Source organism: Mugil cephalus, chromosome 22 (assembly GCF_022458985.1).
Source record: "Mugil cephalus isolate CIBA_MC_2020 chromosome 22, CIBA_Mcephalus_1.1, whole genome shotgun sequence".
Lineage (NCBI taxonomy): Eukaryota > Metazoa > Chordata > Actinopteri > Mugiliformes > Mugilidae > Mugil > Mugil cephalus.
In genome coordinates, this window is record NC_061791.1 from 16133042 (window position 1) to 16152212 (window position 19171).

The window sequence follows — 19171 nt, forward strand, 5'->3', positions numbered from 1 at the left end:
TCCTGAAGCAGCAAAACAGCCCCAGACCACCACACTACCACCACCAGATTTTACTGATGGTATCATGTGCTTTTTCTGAAACGCCATGTTACTTTTACACCAGATGTAATGGGACACACACCTTCCAAAAAAGTTCCGCTTTTGTCTCGTCAGTTCAGTCTTTTCCCACAAGTCTTGGGGATCATCAAGATGTTTTCTGGCCAAACTGAGATGAGCTTTTATGTTCTTTTTGCTCAGATTTTGGTCTTGAACTCTGCCATGAGGTCATTTTTACCCAGTCTCTTTCTGATGAACACTGACCTTAACTGAGTCAAGTGACGCCTGCAGTTCTTTGGATGTTGTTGTGAGGTCTTCTGTGACCTCTTGGATAAGTCGTCGGTCTCATGGCTGCTCCTGGGAAGGTTCACCACTGTTCCATGTTTTCACCATTTGTGGATAATGGCTCTCATCGTGGGTCACTGGAGTCCCAAATCTTTAGAAATGGTTTTATAACCTAGTAGTTTTCTGTTTCCCTATAAACAGCCCAAAATTACTTAACTGTATCTCATTTCATGTAACATGTTAAATAAAAATGTGTTATTTCTTATAGCTTGAGTGTAGCTTTTCAGAAATATTCAAGACAGACAAATTAAAGTTTCTTTACAATAAATATCGTTTATTACAGCGGTTATCAATCTAAATTTTAAATGGAAAGCGATTCCAACGGGAAGCAATCTGTGGTCTGTGCCACAGGCTGGGTAGAATAGATCTTCATGTAACTTTTATTTTTATTGCACTACACTATAGCAGAGCAGATGGCCTGACATTCATTTTAAATACCTTTATTTACAATAAAGCAAAACGTGAACTCCTTGAACGAGGAGAAATGTAAACAGGGTTTGTCATTCGAGAAGCTTCGAGGGAGAGTGGATCCTCTCATCTAAAACAAACGAACAAAAAGGTCTGAAAAAATGTGTAGTCTTGCTCGACATCTACATTCAGGATCTGACGACGTATGCTGCTGAGAGTTCGAAGTGGAGAGAAAAAAAATGAAAATAATAATAATAATAATTAAAAAAGTAGTTGTAAAACTTGCTGCCAAATGCTCCAGAGTAGGTATGCAGACACAGAGGCTCCCTGGCCACCACTGTGTTGGATGCACTTCAGCCACTGTCCAACAGGAGGTGCTGGTCTTATGTGGCAGGAGGAAGGTGATAGGGCCCAGTACATGCAGGAAACCCAGAGCTCTCCCTCCACTGTGCAGTGAAAACTCAACAACAGCTGACATCCTGGAGAAATAGGAGAAACTTTATGTAAAACCTATAAACAGTGGAAACAAACACAACTTCATTTTATCAGCTAAAAGGAATGAGCCACTGATTTGAGGCTGCAATTTTTATTTATTTATTTTTTTAATTAAAAAGATGGCCTGGTGTCATAACTCTATCTCTGATGGCAGTGTTTTGAAATCTCCCCAAATCCAGAACAGGTGAAAGCTGCTAATAGAAGCCTGAACATTGATCCAGGACCAGTTTCCACACTGTAGGAAAATATTACAGAGTCCAGGCACTTGTTGTGAACCAAGTTTAAGCTACAAACAAAGAAGTGTTGGCTCTGAGATGGCTACCACCGCATCCCCTAACCTGGCAGAAGTCTTTCTTGAAATAGTTTGGGTGGAGCGGTCCGTAGCCCGGACGCATGGAGACAAGCCAAAACTCTCCGGGCAAGGGAAGTGTTTCATATGTGAGTGGACTGTATTTTTATGGCACGCCCACTACACCGGACTACGGAAGGGCAGCATTCTCCAACAGACCGACCCAGCTCCGCTCCCACAGTGAACGCTACAGGAATTCTTTCATACCATTCTCAGTCCAGCTGTATAACAACTCAGTGTTATTCATGTTAATGTACATGTACATTATAGACCCTTATTTATCCTTCCTATGTATATAATATATATTGTTCTGTTTCTTGCAATTTGTTCACACGCAAATTTTGTAAGTTTTTTGCTTATATTATTGTGTTGAGTGTTTTTTTTTTTTTTTATGAGGAACTGAGCTGCTTCAACAGGGAGTCCGCGACCCCTAGGGGATCAGTGGAGGTACTACAATTTTTTTAATATACTTTTTGAATTCCCCCTACAAATTTAAATTTCTTTAAATACACATTAACGTGAATCCAACATATTTTAGTAAAGGGATAAGGGACACCTAAGTTTTGAATGCAAAAAGCTAAAAAAAAGAATCTATAACTCCACAGATTGTGCAGTTAGTGAATGTTATGTCTCTTGGCTTTGAAAGTAAAGCCTGTTCAGGTACAGTAGTGGTGCTGTTGATGTGCTGTGTTAGAGCAGAGGACCATACAGTACCTTCTGTGCAGATTCCTTACATGTTTGAGTAGCTCTTGTGGAGAAATTCAAAACCTGACAGACCTGCTATGTGTGCTTACCCTAGTTAAACTATTACTAAACAACCTCTGCCCGGGGCATGGACTTTAGCAAATACTACATCCATTCTGTGTCACGTTTTAAATGAAATAAGCAAAGCTGAAAAGCTCCCATACATCATCTGAACCTCTAGCCGTACCGTTTATTGTGTTCAGGGCCATTCCTTGTGATGGGCCCGGTCTTTCTTCTTCTTCTCATTTTTTTCCTTCTGCAGTCTCTCCAGCTCGGCCTCATACATCATCTCCTGGATCAGGTATTTCTCTCTGCGCATTCTGTCCCGGAGGTCCTTGGGAAGGTCTGGGATCAGGTACGCAATCAGGGTCTTGATAGCGAAGACCATATGCTGCGAAAAACAAAAACAAAGCGCGTCGTCGCAAATAGATGCCACAGCCAAAACCCCCATGATGTAAAAAAACAAAAAAAACCTAAATACTTGAAGGTGATAAGACATTATATATTCACTGTGCTTTTGCTACCTAACCCTGAGGGAACCATCTGGCTTTTTTGCCGCTGAACGCTCCACGAATCCAAACATTAAAGCGTTGTGCACTAAAACCAAAACAAATGAGCCGAAAGATACTAAAATGCTGCCGAGTCTGGCAATCGTTTTCTGCTGCCTCATCACTGGAGCCCTCACAGACTGTGAGATGTCAGCAATCTTATAAGTTTATCACAAGTCACCGTGTTTGGTGTGGATCTAATAAACTTGGATACAACTTCAAGTTGAATGTATAATAGCTACGGGGCTACAAACTACTGCTAACTTTCTAAGCGCTGCTGAGTTTAATTTCAAATAAAATGACTTTGATTGGACTCTGATGGTGTGTTCCTACCTATCTTTCCTAGGTTTGCAAAGAGAGCTCGAGAGAAGTACTGTTCTTCAGCATACTTGAACGTACATTTGCGCATTTAAATGTATGACGGGGTATGTACATTCCAACCTAATGTACAAACAAAATTAAATACTAATACAAAATACTATATACTCTAAATTATCATGGACACATATTGATTATATCAAAGCAAAACATATCTAAGGTAGTAGCGATCCTGAAGAAATGTAGAGAAGTATGTATTTAATTGACTGTTCGCTTATACCAAATTACATGTCATACTGTATAGAACTGTGGGGATCAACCTATAAAACAATTATAAATCCAATAGTCCTGCTGTAAAAGAGAGCCGTATGTATCGTCAATAAAACTGATTATTATGCTCACACAAATTCATTGTTTCAAAATTCCCATGTAATGACATCTAATGATTTCTTCTGTTATGAAATAATCCAAATAGTAGCCAGAAGGAAATCAAAATCACTATACAAAAGTTCTTTTGAATAGGTGAGAGTGACTATGAACGGAGAGGATATTGGAGTTAAATCTTTGAATGATGCAAGCATAAATTTAATAACGTCCAACTCAATTTTTTGTTTATAAAAGAATGTGTCATGAAGCTACTTTTGAGAGTTAGAGAATGATGAAAGGTAGCTTAAAATGCTTTACAGGGTAGGTTAGGCATTTATAAGCATGTTGTGCTTCTGCCTGAGCCTGTTCAGCCGGTCCACTGACTTACACTGACTATCTGTATTTATTGTACTGTGGCCAAATAAAAAATGCTACTACCATTATTTATGACGTCAACGATCTGCACATCGTTTCATGCTGCATCATGCTGCGAAATCTCCGTGGTTACGGCCACTGAGTGGCAGATAAGCATAGAGATGAGCAGCATTAGTTTGAAACATAGGCTTTAGTAGCGTATAAATTGTAAAATGAATTAAAAAAAAAAAGAGGCAAAAAGATATCTCCGACAAAGAACAGAGAAGTAAATGTATTGTTACATTACTAAGAAACAACTGGAATCCAGGCACTGAAACCTGGTGTTGTGGTTCACATTAAGTGTCAGGTAATATTCGTTTATGCTGTAATTTTTGATGAAGTCATACCTCAAGTCATAGGTCTTCAACAGGGGGACCGCAACCCTGAAAAATGTTGAAGACCCCTGCCTTAAGTTAATTCTTAAGCTACGTTCTGGAGAGCTGTCAGATGTTTGTAATGTTTATTAGTAACGCATAGTAAAGTAATGAAATAAAACTGAAATTGAGGCTAATCCGCTTTTCCAAATAAGGGTATAAAGCCACTGGAGCTGTGTTGTACAGTATTTCTCACCATATGTTACTGTTTGTGGACCATTTGTTATTCACCTGATAATCCACATTTTCCCTCGTCTCGCTGTATTTACTGTTACATTTCACCATGTTTTTGCCACTCAGGGGGTGTGGCCTGGGGCAGCAGTGACGTCAAAGCACACACTCTATTGGTTGGTTAGAAGGAATAGGTCACAGCAGCAGTGACATTGTGGCAAGGTGATCCTAAACTTGTTCCAGGCTTAGGTTGCCACGGGCATCAGTGAACCGCAGTGCGTAGGACGACTGATTTGGAGCCTCGACCAGAGATATTGCCGCTATTCTTTCTCACTTATCTGGCAGAGCCCAAAATCACACAGCGTATAATGAGCTCAAGAGCGACACTTTTCACATCACACATTTACTTGATCTGCTTATGCAGCCTTAACCTTGTTTTATAAAAAACTGTCTTAAATTCCTGTCATCAATCATCACTGACTTTGGAGTTATGAACCAAGCTTGAAAAGATTCCTGGGAAGCACCTGTATTATTCTCCTCACTAGCGGCAGTGAGTGCACACGGCCTTGAGGCTGCTGATAAAAACATAATAAAAATAGAACACAAAACACCGGAGGCAGATAGTGATTACCGGCTTTCCTTAAAGTCACAATAAAAATTGCCTTGACTACAGCTGTGCAATTTGATCTACTGCATTTTCTTTTAAAATATCTCAGATACAGAATTCATCATACCGTTGTTAAACATCATCACCTGTCTCTGATAGCTACGAACAAATTACAGCCAAATTCCAGAGTACATGTAAACAGTCACTAATTGATGAAGACAGAAAGGTAAGAAGCTCCAACAAAACAATGGGAAGGAATCCAGTTCCGAAGCCAGCCTGCTGCCTGGTATCATTTGTCAGAGACCACAAAACATTCACCTCGAACACAATGATGAATGCCAGCCGGGCTGCCAGAACGTGCCAGAACTGCAAAGTGTATGAGTAGGGCTCAGTTGAGTCTGGAGGCTCCCTGTAGTCACGATATCTAGTGTGAAGGAAAAACACAGAGGCCAGAGATCATTTTTGAGTAACGCTGATGACTTATGATTCATTTGTGTTAGTGATTCAGCACCGGACAGAAAAATCTGAGTAGGAGATATTCCTAGCTATCCAGGCAAAAGCGATTGAACCTAAGTGACACATATGCATGCACTACCTGCAATACTTCACAGAATCTCCAAACAGCTCAGAGCCATTCGTCCTGGGCTGCGATCTCCTCTCAAAGTCAGACACTCGGAAGACCGAAAGACTGGCATTGACGTAACCCATCAAACACCTGAGGAGCATGACAAGAAGTACCTTTTTTTTCCACTTGGAGCATCTAAATCCTACACCAAATGACAGGAAGTAAACTAAAACCCATGCGTAGTCGTCACTCACCCCTCCCCTGCTCGACCCTGACCAGCGCACGGTCCATACTTGTAGGCGTAAACGAGGCGTGGGATGAAGTCTGAGGTAACCGCGATGACGAAGGCATTGGTGATGACGGACAAGATGCCGATGCCCTCCAGTATTTCGTACCAGATCCCTGCCATCAACAGAATGAATCGGACATATCTAAAACAACCACCAAAAGAAACAGAAAAACAACAGAACAGCAAACAGTCTTTGTAGAACCGTGAATTCACATTGTGAAGGTTCTCAGTCAACCAGGTGGTGATGTTACCAAAAGAACAAGCTGAAACGGGGACAACCGGACTTGTTTCTTGTTGATGTTTGATGTTTTTTCTGTTGATGCATCCAAGTAGCTTCTTCAGTTCTAAAAGACTGGAGTCTGGAACGAGGCGGCCAGTTTTTCTCATTTCAGCTCGTATTTGCGGGCGTGAGTTGTTTACCTATGTCTTTGGCCTGCGACGGCAGAGGTCGCCGCCACTGCGTGACGAACTTGTAGGCGTCCAAACGGATCTCGATGATGTTGTTGAGCAGCGCCAAGAGGGGGGCCAGGGGGAAAGCTGCCACGAAGATGGTAGTGAAACCAAACTGTAAAACTGAAATGAAATAGGAAAACAACCCTTCAGGACTCACAGTTTGCATGAATGTTCATCATTGACAATTATTTACATGAATTTAGAACCACGTTTCTGGCCAAGACCCCTTCACGGTTCGTTAACAATGTGATGTTTGTTGAGGGGAGGGGCTTAAATGGATGCCAAACATCTCAAACACTATAGGTTGTAAACAGCGGTTAGCATATTTCAATGGTCTGTCTTTATCAAATGAAGCCTCTCCTACAAAGATATTACAAGAAAGTGGAACCACTGTGAAGGGTAGAGTAGGACACCCTGCATTAGCTAGTGGTTAGCATTAGCATTTACATATAACAAGAATCCCATAAATAAGCATTAACTTAACGTAACTTCAGTCATGATTTTCTTCTACCACATAATGTTATCTAGGCTGAAACTGATGGTGCATGACATTACTTTTATCTGATATGAAGTGTGCACGTTGTTGATAATTGTGTCACTCCAATCCTTTCTTTTAATCGACAAAGTTGTCTACAACTGGCAGTAGCTGGTATGTGATAAAACATCCAGTTAGTGTTTTTGATTTTTCGGTCTTGGCACCAAAAAATACAGCAAGATGACATTTTCAAGGTTGAAAGTGACAGTGTGCGCCTCAAACTTCCCTCTGTTTTGATAATTCTCTTCGTGTTCAAACAACTTATTTCAAATTATACATCATTACCCCCCTTAATCATATTAAAAAAACTACTGAGTAGTGCAGCATTCAGATCGTGTTATTAAGTTAATCCAGTTAGTCACACATGCAAATGAGAGGTTTATAGATATAAACGAGGAGCACATGGAAAAGCTCCAAGCTCAAATGCAATCCATTGCCAGTCACCGTTACATAACATGGGCTGCAGCCGGACAGGGTCACAAACTGAATAAAATTCTGTTATGGAAGATTAAACTGTGCAGTGCGTCCGGGATACCCTTGAAATACAAAATTGATATCAGCATTAATGTGAGGGACAAAAATGTTTGTATTGCGCTTGAGCTGCAACGTACTCATCTCCAGGTATTCATCAAACAGTCCGTAGGCATTCATCGGCTGCAGGTTGTAATCCCTCTCCCACTGTGGGAAGCTGGCCTTGGCGTTGGGGCCGTGCTCTCTCTTCAGTCTCCGTCGTGTCCACCAGTTCTGGATCAGCCTGATGGAACGACAGCGAAGGATGATCTCTAGTTATTATTCAGTGTCCTGTGCAGTTGTTCAGGAGTACGGGAGGATGCTGCTATTTTGAAAAGTGCGGTGGCCTAGAGAGCTCAACGCACATTGTCCATGAACCAGATGATTAGTGATCAGCCACAACATTATGACCACTGACAGGAGAATTAAAATTGTGTGACAATTCAATGCTCTGCTGGGAAACATTTGGACCTGGCATTCGTGTGGATGTTTCTCAGACATATAGCACCCACATAGACAAAACCAGGCACTCCCACCCCATAGCAATGACACTCCTTGATGGCAGCAGCCACCCCCAGCATGATGCAGCCTGACACAGGAACACATACAAACAGTTTAGGAGCAACTCAAAAAAACATGAAGAACAGCACAAGGCAATGACATGGCCTCCAAATTCACTAGATTCCAAACTGATCTGTGGGATGATCCACAGGATCAACCCACAGGACCCAAAGACCCCCACTAATAACACTGTGTTGCTAGACACCACAGGACACCCTCAGAAGCCCCATGTCCATTCTCTGATGAGTCACAACTGTTCTGGAGGTACAAGGGAGACCTACAGAATATTAGGAAGGTGGTCATAATGTTATGCCTAATTGGCATGTGGCACCACTGGCGAGTAGCGCAAGTCAGATCACTTGCTGGAGTCCGTTAGAAAGTCCTTTGTTTGTTTCTGTATTTGTTATTGTTGGGGGTATTTGCATTGTGTTTCTGTATTTACGGAGCATGAGTTGTCATGCTCAACAGACGTTTTCTTTACTTGTGTCTTGTCTATTTGCATGTATTTTTTTAAGCTGCAGTGCACTGTGGTTTCTCGGTCACCGTAGAAATACATATACCGTATGCTGTACATTTTGTTATACAGTAAGTGGAGATTCTTTATATCATATGACACAAGTAATGAGTTGAACACAGCAATTTGTTAATAAAAACTGAACTCAAGTACAGCTAATTTGAGGAAGAGGAAGAGGAAAACCAGAGTTCTGTGTGAAGTAAATTTGATGGCAACCATCAGGTGTCAGTACGTCATTAGATACGTCTCCCTCACAGTCCTGCCTGGCTAACGTTACTTGTCAGTGCTGGATCTCTAAAAATGGGCTCATTCTCCAAATCAAAAATCATCCCCATCAATCCTTCTCGGACCAGAATGATCCGCTCATGTTAAACAAGAGGCCAGAAATCTTAGAGCGGGTATTGATTCTCCTCTCTCTGTTAACGCTCAGGTGACAACGGCTGTGCAGCCTTGCTTCCCATAGCGAAGGCAGAGCTCACATTGGAGACCCTTTCTTTGATTTTGGCACTTAGAAAAGCTCATACATGCATTAATCACTGTAATACTCTACAGTATACACTCTACTCTAATCTACAGTAATGTACTTTTTAGTTAATACAGTATAGGGTGAGGGTTTTAGCTTGGTCTATTGGAAAAATACGCAAGCTCTCGGTAGTCTTTCCAGTTAGTTTAAGAACTGATTTTAAGATTTCATTGCATGACTTTATAACACATTGTGGAACCAAGTTACATTAGTTTTCTTTAGACTTCCCCTTAGCTTTATCGCTTCCTGAAACCCTCTAACTTGGAAACTATGCTTCCTTTCTTCTTTGAAACTAGTACTGAAACCCCACAGAAAGGCTTGTTAGAATATAAAGTACTCATTTCCTAGGTGCCCTGAATGTTTACTATGGAAACACAATCAAGAGCTGTGGGCCAATTGCAAGGCAGACAATGCTGCCCCTGGCCCAGCATTGTTATCGTTTCTAAAAACACATTCATTTCATTTTCACTATTACAATAAACAAATCATTCTCACGGGTAGCCGAGCTCCATGAAGTTGTTCCATGTCTGTTTTAGCACCATAATGATTCCCATCTGCAAACAGAGGTCAATGAGACAGCCGCTGGGGTGGCACTGCAGCGAGAAGAATGAAGAGAGACAGAGTCAAATCAAAATGTAGTCTTTCATAGCATCCTGGCATTTTTTTTTCAAATGTGAGCAGTCTGCATTGCTGTTAAAGTCTATTCCATAGTTTGCCAGATAGTGGGATTGGAAAACACCAAACGGTTCAGTCTACTGGAACCATACAAGACCAGATTATGCTGGAGACTCTGTGTTATCCGCACAAACATTCTAACATTTCCCTGAAACCCCTAGCAGCTTTGCAAATGAGCAGTAAGTTCTCCAAGCACAGTCATGATTCTGCACGGCCACCCAAGGTCGGCTGAAGCTGCACTTGCTCCGTGCATGTCACATTAGAGAGAATTTTTCCACTTCTGCACCCGTGGGAGCACATTAGCTCAGCACCTAAAAGCCTTGGCTTGGGCCTCGAATCCCCTAAGACCACTTCACATTGTTATTTTCCTTGCATGTTCCCATAAGTACCTCTCGCTGCTGATGGGGGTTAAATGCGTGGTTGTTGGGCGCACAATAATAGCTTAATGTCCAGTTTGGAAAAAGATCCATAGTGCTTTGCTGCTGTTACCCCATGGGAAAGGCAAAGCCATTACTCACTTCTTCCAGTTTCCAGCGATTGATGAGGCGTAGATATGCACCAGGCCTTCCTGTGAATCTGTCAATCAAGGTAAAATCACCACACGGGTTACAGCATATAATGAAATCTATGAAGTTTATAGTTTGAAACTTTGACACTATACTTGTGATGTTGCCACATTGTTCCTCCCATCGCCATAGATCATGTGAGTTAGACCATGGGCTGCATGGGCCCAGTTTTTCTATTGTTTTTGTTTTCACATTAAATAATGAAGTATGCTGAATGAGCTATTAACACCTCCTTCTTACTATGTGCCACTGGATGTGTTGACAGCTATCGTTGATTTATTTTGATGCTGAAGAAATCCTTAAAATCTATAGTTTCTCAGGCAAGTTCTGAAGTCCGCCCAGTTCTTTCTATCAAATATCGAGCCTTTCGTGTTTCTTGAAATGAACATTGGAGATAATCGCTAACTTCATGGCCATTCACTGTAATAACTGTTGAAATGCAAGGCAGCACCTGAAGTAACAAGCCCCCGCTGAGGCGGCCTCTGCCACTGTTTTAACTCAGGGCTGTTTGCAGTCTGAATTCCCACAAGTCTACGGCAAGGCCAGATTGACTTCACAAACACACACTCGAGAACCCGATAACTTTAAAGAGAAAACAACAGTACAGCACATCGACCGTCCTTATATTTTCTGTTTGCTGCTGTTCACAATGTGAATGATTTAGAGTTTGTTTCTTTGTCTGTCTCGTTTACGTTGTGTTTCTTCCTCACCTTCCCAAAAAGAAGGCGATGTAGAAAGTCGAACTGTTGAGATTGACAAACTGAAACAGGAACATCTTGAGAGTGAAGCTGTTCTCCCACTCTGACTCTGTCCTCGGCTGCTCTGTGGCGGCAGGGAGAGAAGAAATAGTAATGACGAGAAACTCGCAACATAGCACAGTTCTTTGGTCTTATTTATGCTTCTGATAACGGCCATGTCTGGGATAAGAAGAGACAGTGAAGATTGTCTCACCAGTTCTAATGCAGCAAACTTACCTAGATTTGTGAGAAGGAGAGCCACCTTTTCATAGAGCTGTAAAAATAAAACAAACTCTTATTAACTGGACATTTGAAATTCTATTGTTTTGCAGACTTAGCATCAAGTTCAAAGCATACTGTCAAGTGAACATACACCGATCAGGCACAACATTATGACCACTGACAGGAAAAGTAAATAACATTGAACGTCATGTCACAATTAAGTGTTCTGTTGGAAAACTTTTGGGCCTGGCATTCATGTGGCTGTTGCCTAGACATGTTCCACCCACCTAGACCAGACCAGACCAGACATCACCACCCCAAAGCAATGCCCAGTCATCCCCAGGAGGACGCAGCATGAAACAGGTACAAACACAAAAATGATTGACCTGGCCTCCAAATTCATTAGATCCCAGACTGATGGAGAATCTGAGGAATGTTCCTCCCCTCACCCAAAGCCCCCCCCCAACAACATCCTGTTTCCAGACACCACAGGACACCCTCAGAAAGCCCATGTCCATTCACTGGTGAGCCACAGCTGTATTCTGTATCTTTTTCTTTCTGTATCCTATTCTTTATTGATTTATCCTTTTTTTGCGCTGGTGCGTTTGCTGCTGACGGGTGGGAGAAACGCACCACGTTGAGAAGCATGATGACACAGAAGTTGATGCAGACTGCCGTGCCTGTGGTCGCCACCTGAGAGTTGTTCCTGATTAGGGCCCAGCCGAAGGCGGCGAAGGTGCTGACAGTGATGACGCGGTAAATGACGATGCCGAACACGGCGGCGATCACCACCAGAATCTGTGACGTCGTTAGGGTGACGTTGGGGAAAAAAGACAGAACGTGATGAAACATGTAGTACATGAAGCACTACATATTACATTGAAAAAATGTGGTGACAAGACAACAAAATAAACTGTTACGTGACATTTATTTACCCACCATGAAGAATATTCCCGACGCTGAGACAATGAGGCGACTATATTTGTCAGTGAAGTTCTGGTGAGGCTCAGGCTTTCCAGATATGGGGTTCATCCTCTCCTTCTTGGAGTATTTGGCCTCAAACTGTGGGCGTATTTCGTCCTGAACGTCAAAGGACAAGACATCGGGTGATTGATTGATTGTGATTATCAGCTAGGGACAAAGTGGAAGAAATCATGTACAACATCCACCCAGCATAAGAAGCATCTCCAGTTCAGTAGGCAACAGCGGTGTACAGGCAACAAATTCAGGTAAACCACCATTTAGATCTCATTATGGGGCGCACTTCAACCGATACAGGTCAAAGAATTCAATTACACACTCTTGGGTAGTCCTAGAACCAACCAGAGCCATTAGGTTGTATTCAAATCTAATGCGACTTTTGATTAAAGCACCATGGTCACTTTAAAACACGCCTTTATATATACTTGGGTAATGTCTCCTAATGTGTTCAGACAGATTAATATGCTTGAAATTATTTCCTAATTGTACTAACCACCCTCTTGCAGTCGTTCTGGCGGGGACACTGCACTCGTACATCCAGACTTAGGTTCATAATATCTTGTTATCTGTTCTGTACAAAGCAGACTAAGATTCTGAGTCACTTTCACACCCACAAAGAGCTGCCCTCCAAAGAACACATTCATGAGCCTAAAGATGACTGACAGACAAGGATTGGAGGTTGATGCATAAGACAAGCACAGCCATAATAAACCCTCAAAATATCTGACACAACCGAATTACACTATGACAGCTGTGTAGGGGTTTCAATTTGTTAGAGCTTTTACTGCAGATGTGTTAAAAGTGTACTTTTGCGGTGAGTCAACGATTTCATTCATTAGCTCTTGGTGACAACCCTACCTTTTTTAAAAGCGTGCCCACAGACTGACATGAACTGAACACATTTTCAAGCAAACATTTCCCCAGGGCAAGCCTGGGTTTAAGGCCTTATTGTTTAAGTTTAAACTTGAATTTCAGGCACTTTCAGCAATTTCGTTGACAAAGAACAAACTCAGCATTTATTATAATTATTTATTACATCAGAATGGGAGCAGATTAAAAACAGCTAAATAAACCAGCACACTAATTACTTCACCTCCTCTTCCTCCCAGTCGAGGAGGTCCCAGTCGTATGCGAGGACAGCTCTGCGTCTTTTCCAGAACTCCAGGAACACCGTCGCTGTGGGAAGTGAACAAAACAATTTTGAGAGTTTGCATGTGACCATTTGAATCTGTTAAGTGTGTGTTTGTAAATGTGTTTTTCTTTAACAACACAATACTGACTCGTTGACACATTAAGAAAATTTTACTTGGAAGGTTTCTGGCAATTGCAGTAATGTAAACCCAATATTTGCTTTAGCTCTGTTGTTAGCCTCCACCACCCACTGTAAAACGCTAGCCTGGAAGCCAGATCAACTTCCCCACCCCCAAATTTTTGTGGTGGACAGATGTTTAAGATGTAATTCCAAAAAGGGTTAGGGTTAGGGCTAGGGTTAGGGTATGTTCACTAGCTAGCATGTTGGTAATTTGTTATTCATCAGAATCAGAAAAAAATGAATTTATCCATGAGGAGAAATTAGGAAAAGTTTGCACCCAACGTGGGGCTGAAACCCACGATCCTGAGATAAAGAGTGTCATGGTCTACTGTGACAATGAGCCAAAATTAAAATTGTTGGTCATCAAACCGAAACAATGAGCTAAAAGACACTGTGATGAAATAAATCTAACTGGAAGCATTCAGCACTGGTAAAAATCCAAACTTTCACGTTTAATATGGATTTACAAGAGATGTGATGTGATGCGACGAAGCAAATGGGCAAGTGGGTCAAGATCAGATCATTCTGGGTTTGTATTCATTGTGCATGATTGGCTCAGCACCGCGATAACCAGCTGATTTGATGCCAAGGTTATTCAAGGCTTAAAACTGAGATGCTTTTTGAGCCAGTGTTTACAGACCATGATGACATTCATTCTCATTAGCACACAGAGAGTGCACTCACAGTGACAGAGCTGAGGCCCGGAGGGTAGGTACTGCAGAACAAAGTCCTGCGGATAGCTTACTTATTGCACACATATTTACAAGGTTTCTAAAACGGTGGCAGTATTCCTGCTCAGGTCTGAAGCTTTTATCATCTGTACTTCAGCCAGCATTTTAGTTTATTTTCTCTGTCGTGACCACGTCCCCGTTGGGCGTACAGTGGAGCAAGATGTTTTGAAAGTGAAGGCGCAGCTGTCTGAGCAGGGCCCAGCTTTCCATGGGAAATCAGCAGGGCAGCACACTTCCAAAAAACCTTAATGAAGGGATTTGAGAGGATTCTCAGCTGCAGTTGAAGCCAAAAATATACTCATTTGGACGGGAGTAGCGATTGTAAGGTTAGTACATGAATACATCGTGTGTTTTTGGACTATTTTGGAGCTCTGACATGTCAGTGAAAACAGTATGATCTTCACAAAGTTTGAGAATCCCTCCAGGTATCCTATTTCTATTTATTTTATTTTTTTTGCTTTAGTCAGATTGTTCATGTGTGAGCTGGTCCCTCCATGTGTAATGTTTAACATGTGTAGAAGTATGTATACCTGCTTTACACTTACATTTCACTCTGCTGCATGGACTTTCTTAGCAGTACAAGATCTTTTATTGCCTTCTCTAGAGTCAATTAAGTTAGTCACTTAGTAGCACCTGTTAGTTGTATATGTGTTAACTATGTAGTTCAACATGCCCAAGGCCATAACAAGGTCTGTAACTTAAAGGGTTGTTAAAGTTAGTTTGTCAATGAGATAAGCTTAAAATAATAATCACTCTACTACAGCCCTAATACCTTACATGCTCCTCCACCTTTACACACGACAGAGTCATAGAAAACATTAAATAGAAGAGAAAACCTAAAATACAAGTTAATTTAATTAAATCATGTTTACAGTATTAACATTTTAACATTTCCTGTACAATGCGAGGTGGCCGGCTGAGTGTGGTTATACGTTATATGTTCTAACCCTAACCCTAACCCTTTGAAAACTTATACTAATTTCTTTCATGTACCTCCCACCTGTCACACTGTCACACTGTGAGAGGAAGGAGGCACCCCGGTGGTGTTCGGTGTGAAGACACTAACCGTAATTGAAGCATATTTTGAAACAGAGTTGTGACCTTTGTGCCCACAGATAAATCGGAATATAAGAACTATCTTGAACCTTGAATATTTGAAATGATAAAATGTTAGTGAGATGTCAGCTTACCCCGACATAGGTCCTCAGCTTTAAACTATTTTTGTAGGACTTGACAGGATTTTTTATTTTTATTTTTTACGCCTGAGTACATTTTCACCGCTGAATTAAATCTTTGTTCAAAAGGAATCCTACTGACACTTGTGCCTTCATCATCCACCTCAAAGTTTTCCCCTATGTGGGTCAGTCAAACTTAATTCACAAGTACTATCAGCAACTATGGCCTGATAATAACTATGTATAATTTTTTTTTACTCATCTCTGCTGCTGAAGCTTTTTCTTTATATAGCATGCTAGTATTGGTGACTGCCCAAATTTGAATGGGAAGCCCTGCTTTGATCCACCCAGGTTTGCCTTGTTAATGTTGCTGCATTATGCTGTTTAGAAAAAAAAATCCTAAAACTGTTTCAGAATAAAAGTTTTAGTGCATAGAAAGTCTTGCATCTCAAAAAGGCTTTAATTGTGAAATACTGTACTACCGGAAATAATACTATAAACTGGTATGGATTTATCCATCTATTATTATTTGACGAAATATGGAAATAACATTTAAAACCGCCTTCCCTTGCCTGCACAGGGATTCTCTTGCAGCAGTGGAGGATTCGTCTAATGGGGTTCTTTCAGAACCAGAACCTGACTCTGGACGTCTCTCAGCCAGAGGTCGCCTACTGGGGGTCTTCACAACAGCTAACACCAGCTGGTAATGTGACATTTCCAGTTCCTTTGAAATATTTTCCCCATCTTGATTACAACTTCCACTGTAGCCGCAATTCAACATAAAATATTTAGAAGTGTGAAACAGATAGGGTTTCCACTGGGAAGAGGACAATGTCTGAATATGTCTGAGCGTGTGAATTATTAACGAACAGCAACAGCAACAGGGCCTGCACTGCTTTCATTAGTAAGAAAGAGCCGCAGAGACACATTCCCATTTGTGATTTCTCTATCTTGGCTGCTAACTCTCTGTTTGTAATTCATGTCAACTACAGGTCTAAATTGTGTACCTACGCTTCTCTTTACCCACGAACAGTTAACAACACTACCATCGTGCTGGGCGCGTTGACCTTTGCTCTCCAGCTGGGCTTAGTTCTGATCTTCATGTGGAGATGCTGGAGGTTCGACAACAGAGTACGAGGGACTCTAAATCAACCGGACAACGCTGACAGACTGATTGGTGAGAATTTTTGCCGCAGTAGTAACAACAAAAACCCTTCAGCAACACAATGATTTACTGTGTAATGTTGCTAATATAAATGACATATTTATGAATTTTTAGCGTATTTCGCCCACTTTTCTGCTGCATGTTACTATTCCTGTGACTTTGGATGAATTTCCTTAATTTTTTTTCTTTCTTCAGATCCATTTGTACACATTTGCAAACAGTCCACCAATCAGATTTGTTGTGATGGTGCCACTGATTCATCAGCTGCCGCCGTGTCAATGGTGGAGGAAAAATATGAATATATCACGGACTTCCATGCACCTTCCATACACTGGGACCTTGTTCAGGGCTGATAAGCGTTGATGTTCAAGATTTACTTCACAACTAATACGCTGCAAAATGTGACAAAAACCACTAAAATGTGTCCCGATTTAAACACTAGGATGCTAGTTACTTTTTATATATATATATATATATTTTTTAAACTTCATAAACTACATAGAATCACCATGTCTCAGTTGTGTCATCATCAACAAGTCAAGTTTACATCCAGGTCTTCCAAGCCTCCAATAATATAAATAACATTAACAATTTTATAAACATATATTCTGAGGCGGAAGAGGAAGCTATCGTTATATTGATATGTATTGTTGTAAATAAATTCCAGTTACAAACATGCTGACGAGCTTCACATGGTGCAAAAATAATGACCTACCTGGAGCCCTCCTGCTGTCACTGTTACCAAGGTAGAGGAGGTAAAGAGGGTGGACTCCTTTAACTTGAATGTGCGTGGAATTTATCAGAATTACTGTATTTATTGTTGAATTATGAAGTTTTCTGAAGTCACAGTGAGTTCAGCCTATGACTTGAATATAATCAGTTCATCACTGAGTTCAGGGCCTTTTAACACTGATGCAAATTCCTTTCAGCATCAGACTATTGGAGTCTTTTGATACTTCAGCTCCAATTTCTTTCTAGAGGATTCTCTCGACAAGAACAAGTGATGTGCAATTCCTGCAGATTATGTGAGTTATGAACTGAACAGAGATCTCACTGAGCAACTGAGACGTTTAAAGCTACTATTTTTATTTATTTATTTATTTTAAAAAAAGGTTTGGTAACACATGGCTAGTTTATACCCAACGTAATGAAATTAGCTTCAGGCAATCACTGTCCTCAACACATGAGGTGATGGCTCCCTTTCTTGCTCATGCCGCATTAATTAAAAGAAACAGAAACAATGGATCACATGACTTAGCATAACGTTAAAGGCACCATTTACAAGATTCACCCAAATCAGCACACAGTTCTGAAGTGCGTTTTTGCACCGTTCAGCTTTCAATTTCTCGGCCTGCAGCTTTAAAGTTTTTGCTACTATTAGCACGTCTCATTAGAAAGGCTAGGGCAGAAGAAGAGACTCACTTCCTGTACAAAGACTTACCCCAAACAGCCATGAATACAGCGAAGAAAACAGTTGCCCCGTTGTCAAAGAGGTGGGTTACCTGAAAATAAAAACAGGACAGGAGAGCACTGTCACTCAATAACTGTTTTAATGTGTCGACTACGTGTATCAATATGAAACTCAGTTGTCTCATTCTCCACGGGTGCACTGAGAACAGCACATTCGACCCGATGCCGGGAACATTTGGTCCCTCTGGTCCTGGTGTCTGTACCTTGGCGTAGATGCAGCTGTCTGACAGCTTCAGGTAGGGGCAGTACTGGTCACAGATGGGGCACATTACGATGTCAAAGGCCTGGCAGATTTCTTTGCTGGAGAACAAAACATTTCCCTCATGAAAATTCGGATACTTGCTTGGATGACAGCGTCCTTAAAGAGTTAAAGTGCTTTTGAATAACATGCTAAGACCCACAATGGAACGTTGAGCTTTACACTGTATAGTTTTTTTTTCACTTCTATGTTATTCTCTTACTCAGAACATAAAACTCTAGGGACACACATATATATATATATATATATATATATATATATATATATATTTTATCAGAAAACAGAGGAGGTGTGTTTACCTGACCTGGCAGTGCTCCAGAGTGAAAACACCGTATAAGAATACCAGAAGGCCGACGAGAGCTGCAGGAAAAAGCATCCCGGTGTACCAGCCGAGCCAGGCGAAGTACAGGCCAATCTTTTCCCCGAAATACCTCCTGAAACAACAGCCAGGTGCATGGGGGATTGGTTTGTGGGCTTCTGTTGGAGTGGCCCTAACCATACTTAATATAAATGTGATTTTAAAATGTCATCATACTTGTGTAGTTACCTGATGAGGTCCAGCGGTTGATATTTGTACCAAACCCCCCACCAGGCCCAGCACTCATACAGCAGGTGCCGATGGTTTTCCGCTCCATGCGTTCTGATGGGGTTTTTGCTGTGGTAGCTCCCCTACGCATAGAGCATGTACACACATACGCTCTGTGGTTTACAGTGTATATGTTTGTATTGATGTAACATTAGTACATGGAGCAA

The 19171-nt window shown here is 41.3% G+C and overlaps 1 protein-coding gene across 3 annotated transcripts in view; it reads right to left on the reverse strand.

Annotated features, from left to right (window-relative positions):
* Positions 1-628: 628 nt before the first annotated feature.
* LOC125000363 (anoctamin-4-like) overlaps positions 629-19171 on the reverse strand; it is a 48898-nt gene continuing 30355 nt past the window's right edge. For 2 of the 3 annotated variants that reach the window (XM_047575882.1, XM_047575884.1), the window contains 18 exons: positions 18966-19087; positions 18718-18852; positions 18363-18459; positions 18131-18191; positions 13400-13482; positions 12265-12405; positions 11959-12123; positions 11341-11377; positions 11077-11188; positions 10319-10376; positions 9621-9718; positions 7629-7771; positions 6450-6602; positions 5995-6142; positions 5771-5890; positions 5494-5599; positions 2565-2768; positions 629-1268 (listed from right to left, as the gene is read on the reverse strand). In XM_047575882.1, coding sequence (XP_047431838.1) covers positions 2577-2768; positions 5494-5599; positions 5771-5890; positions 5995-6142; positions 6450-6602; positions 7629-7771; positions 9621-9718; positions 10319-10376; positions 11077-11188; positions 11341-11377; positions 11959-12123; positions 12265-12405; positions 13400-13482; positions 18131-18191; positions 18363-18459; positions 18718-18852; positions 18966-19087 — 1971 coding nt within the window. In that variant the 3' untranslated portion in view covers positions 629-1268; positions 2565-2576. Of the gene's footprint in view, positions 1269-2564; positions 2769-5493; positions 5600-5770; positions 5891-5994; positions 6172-6449; positions 6603-7628; positions 7772-9620; positions 9719-10318; positions 10377-11076; positions 11189-11340; positions 11378-11958; positions 12124-12264; positions 12406-13399; positions 13483-18130; positions 18192-18362; positions 18460-18717; positions 18853-18965; positions 19088-19171 lie in introns of those variants that run through there. The other variant, XM_047575883.1, reaches the window with a different exon arrangement.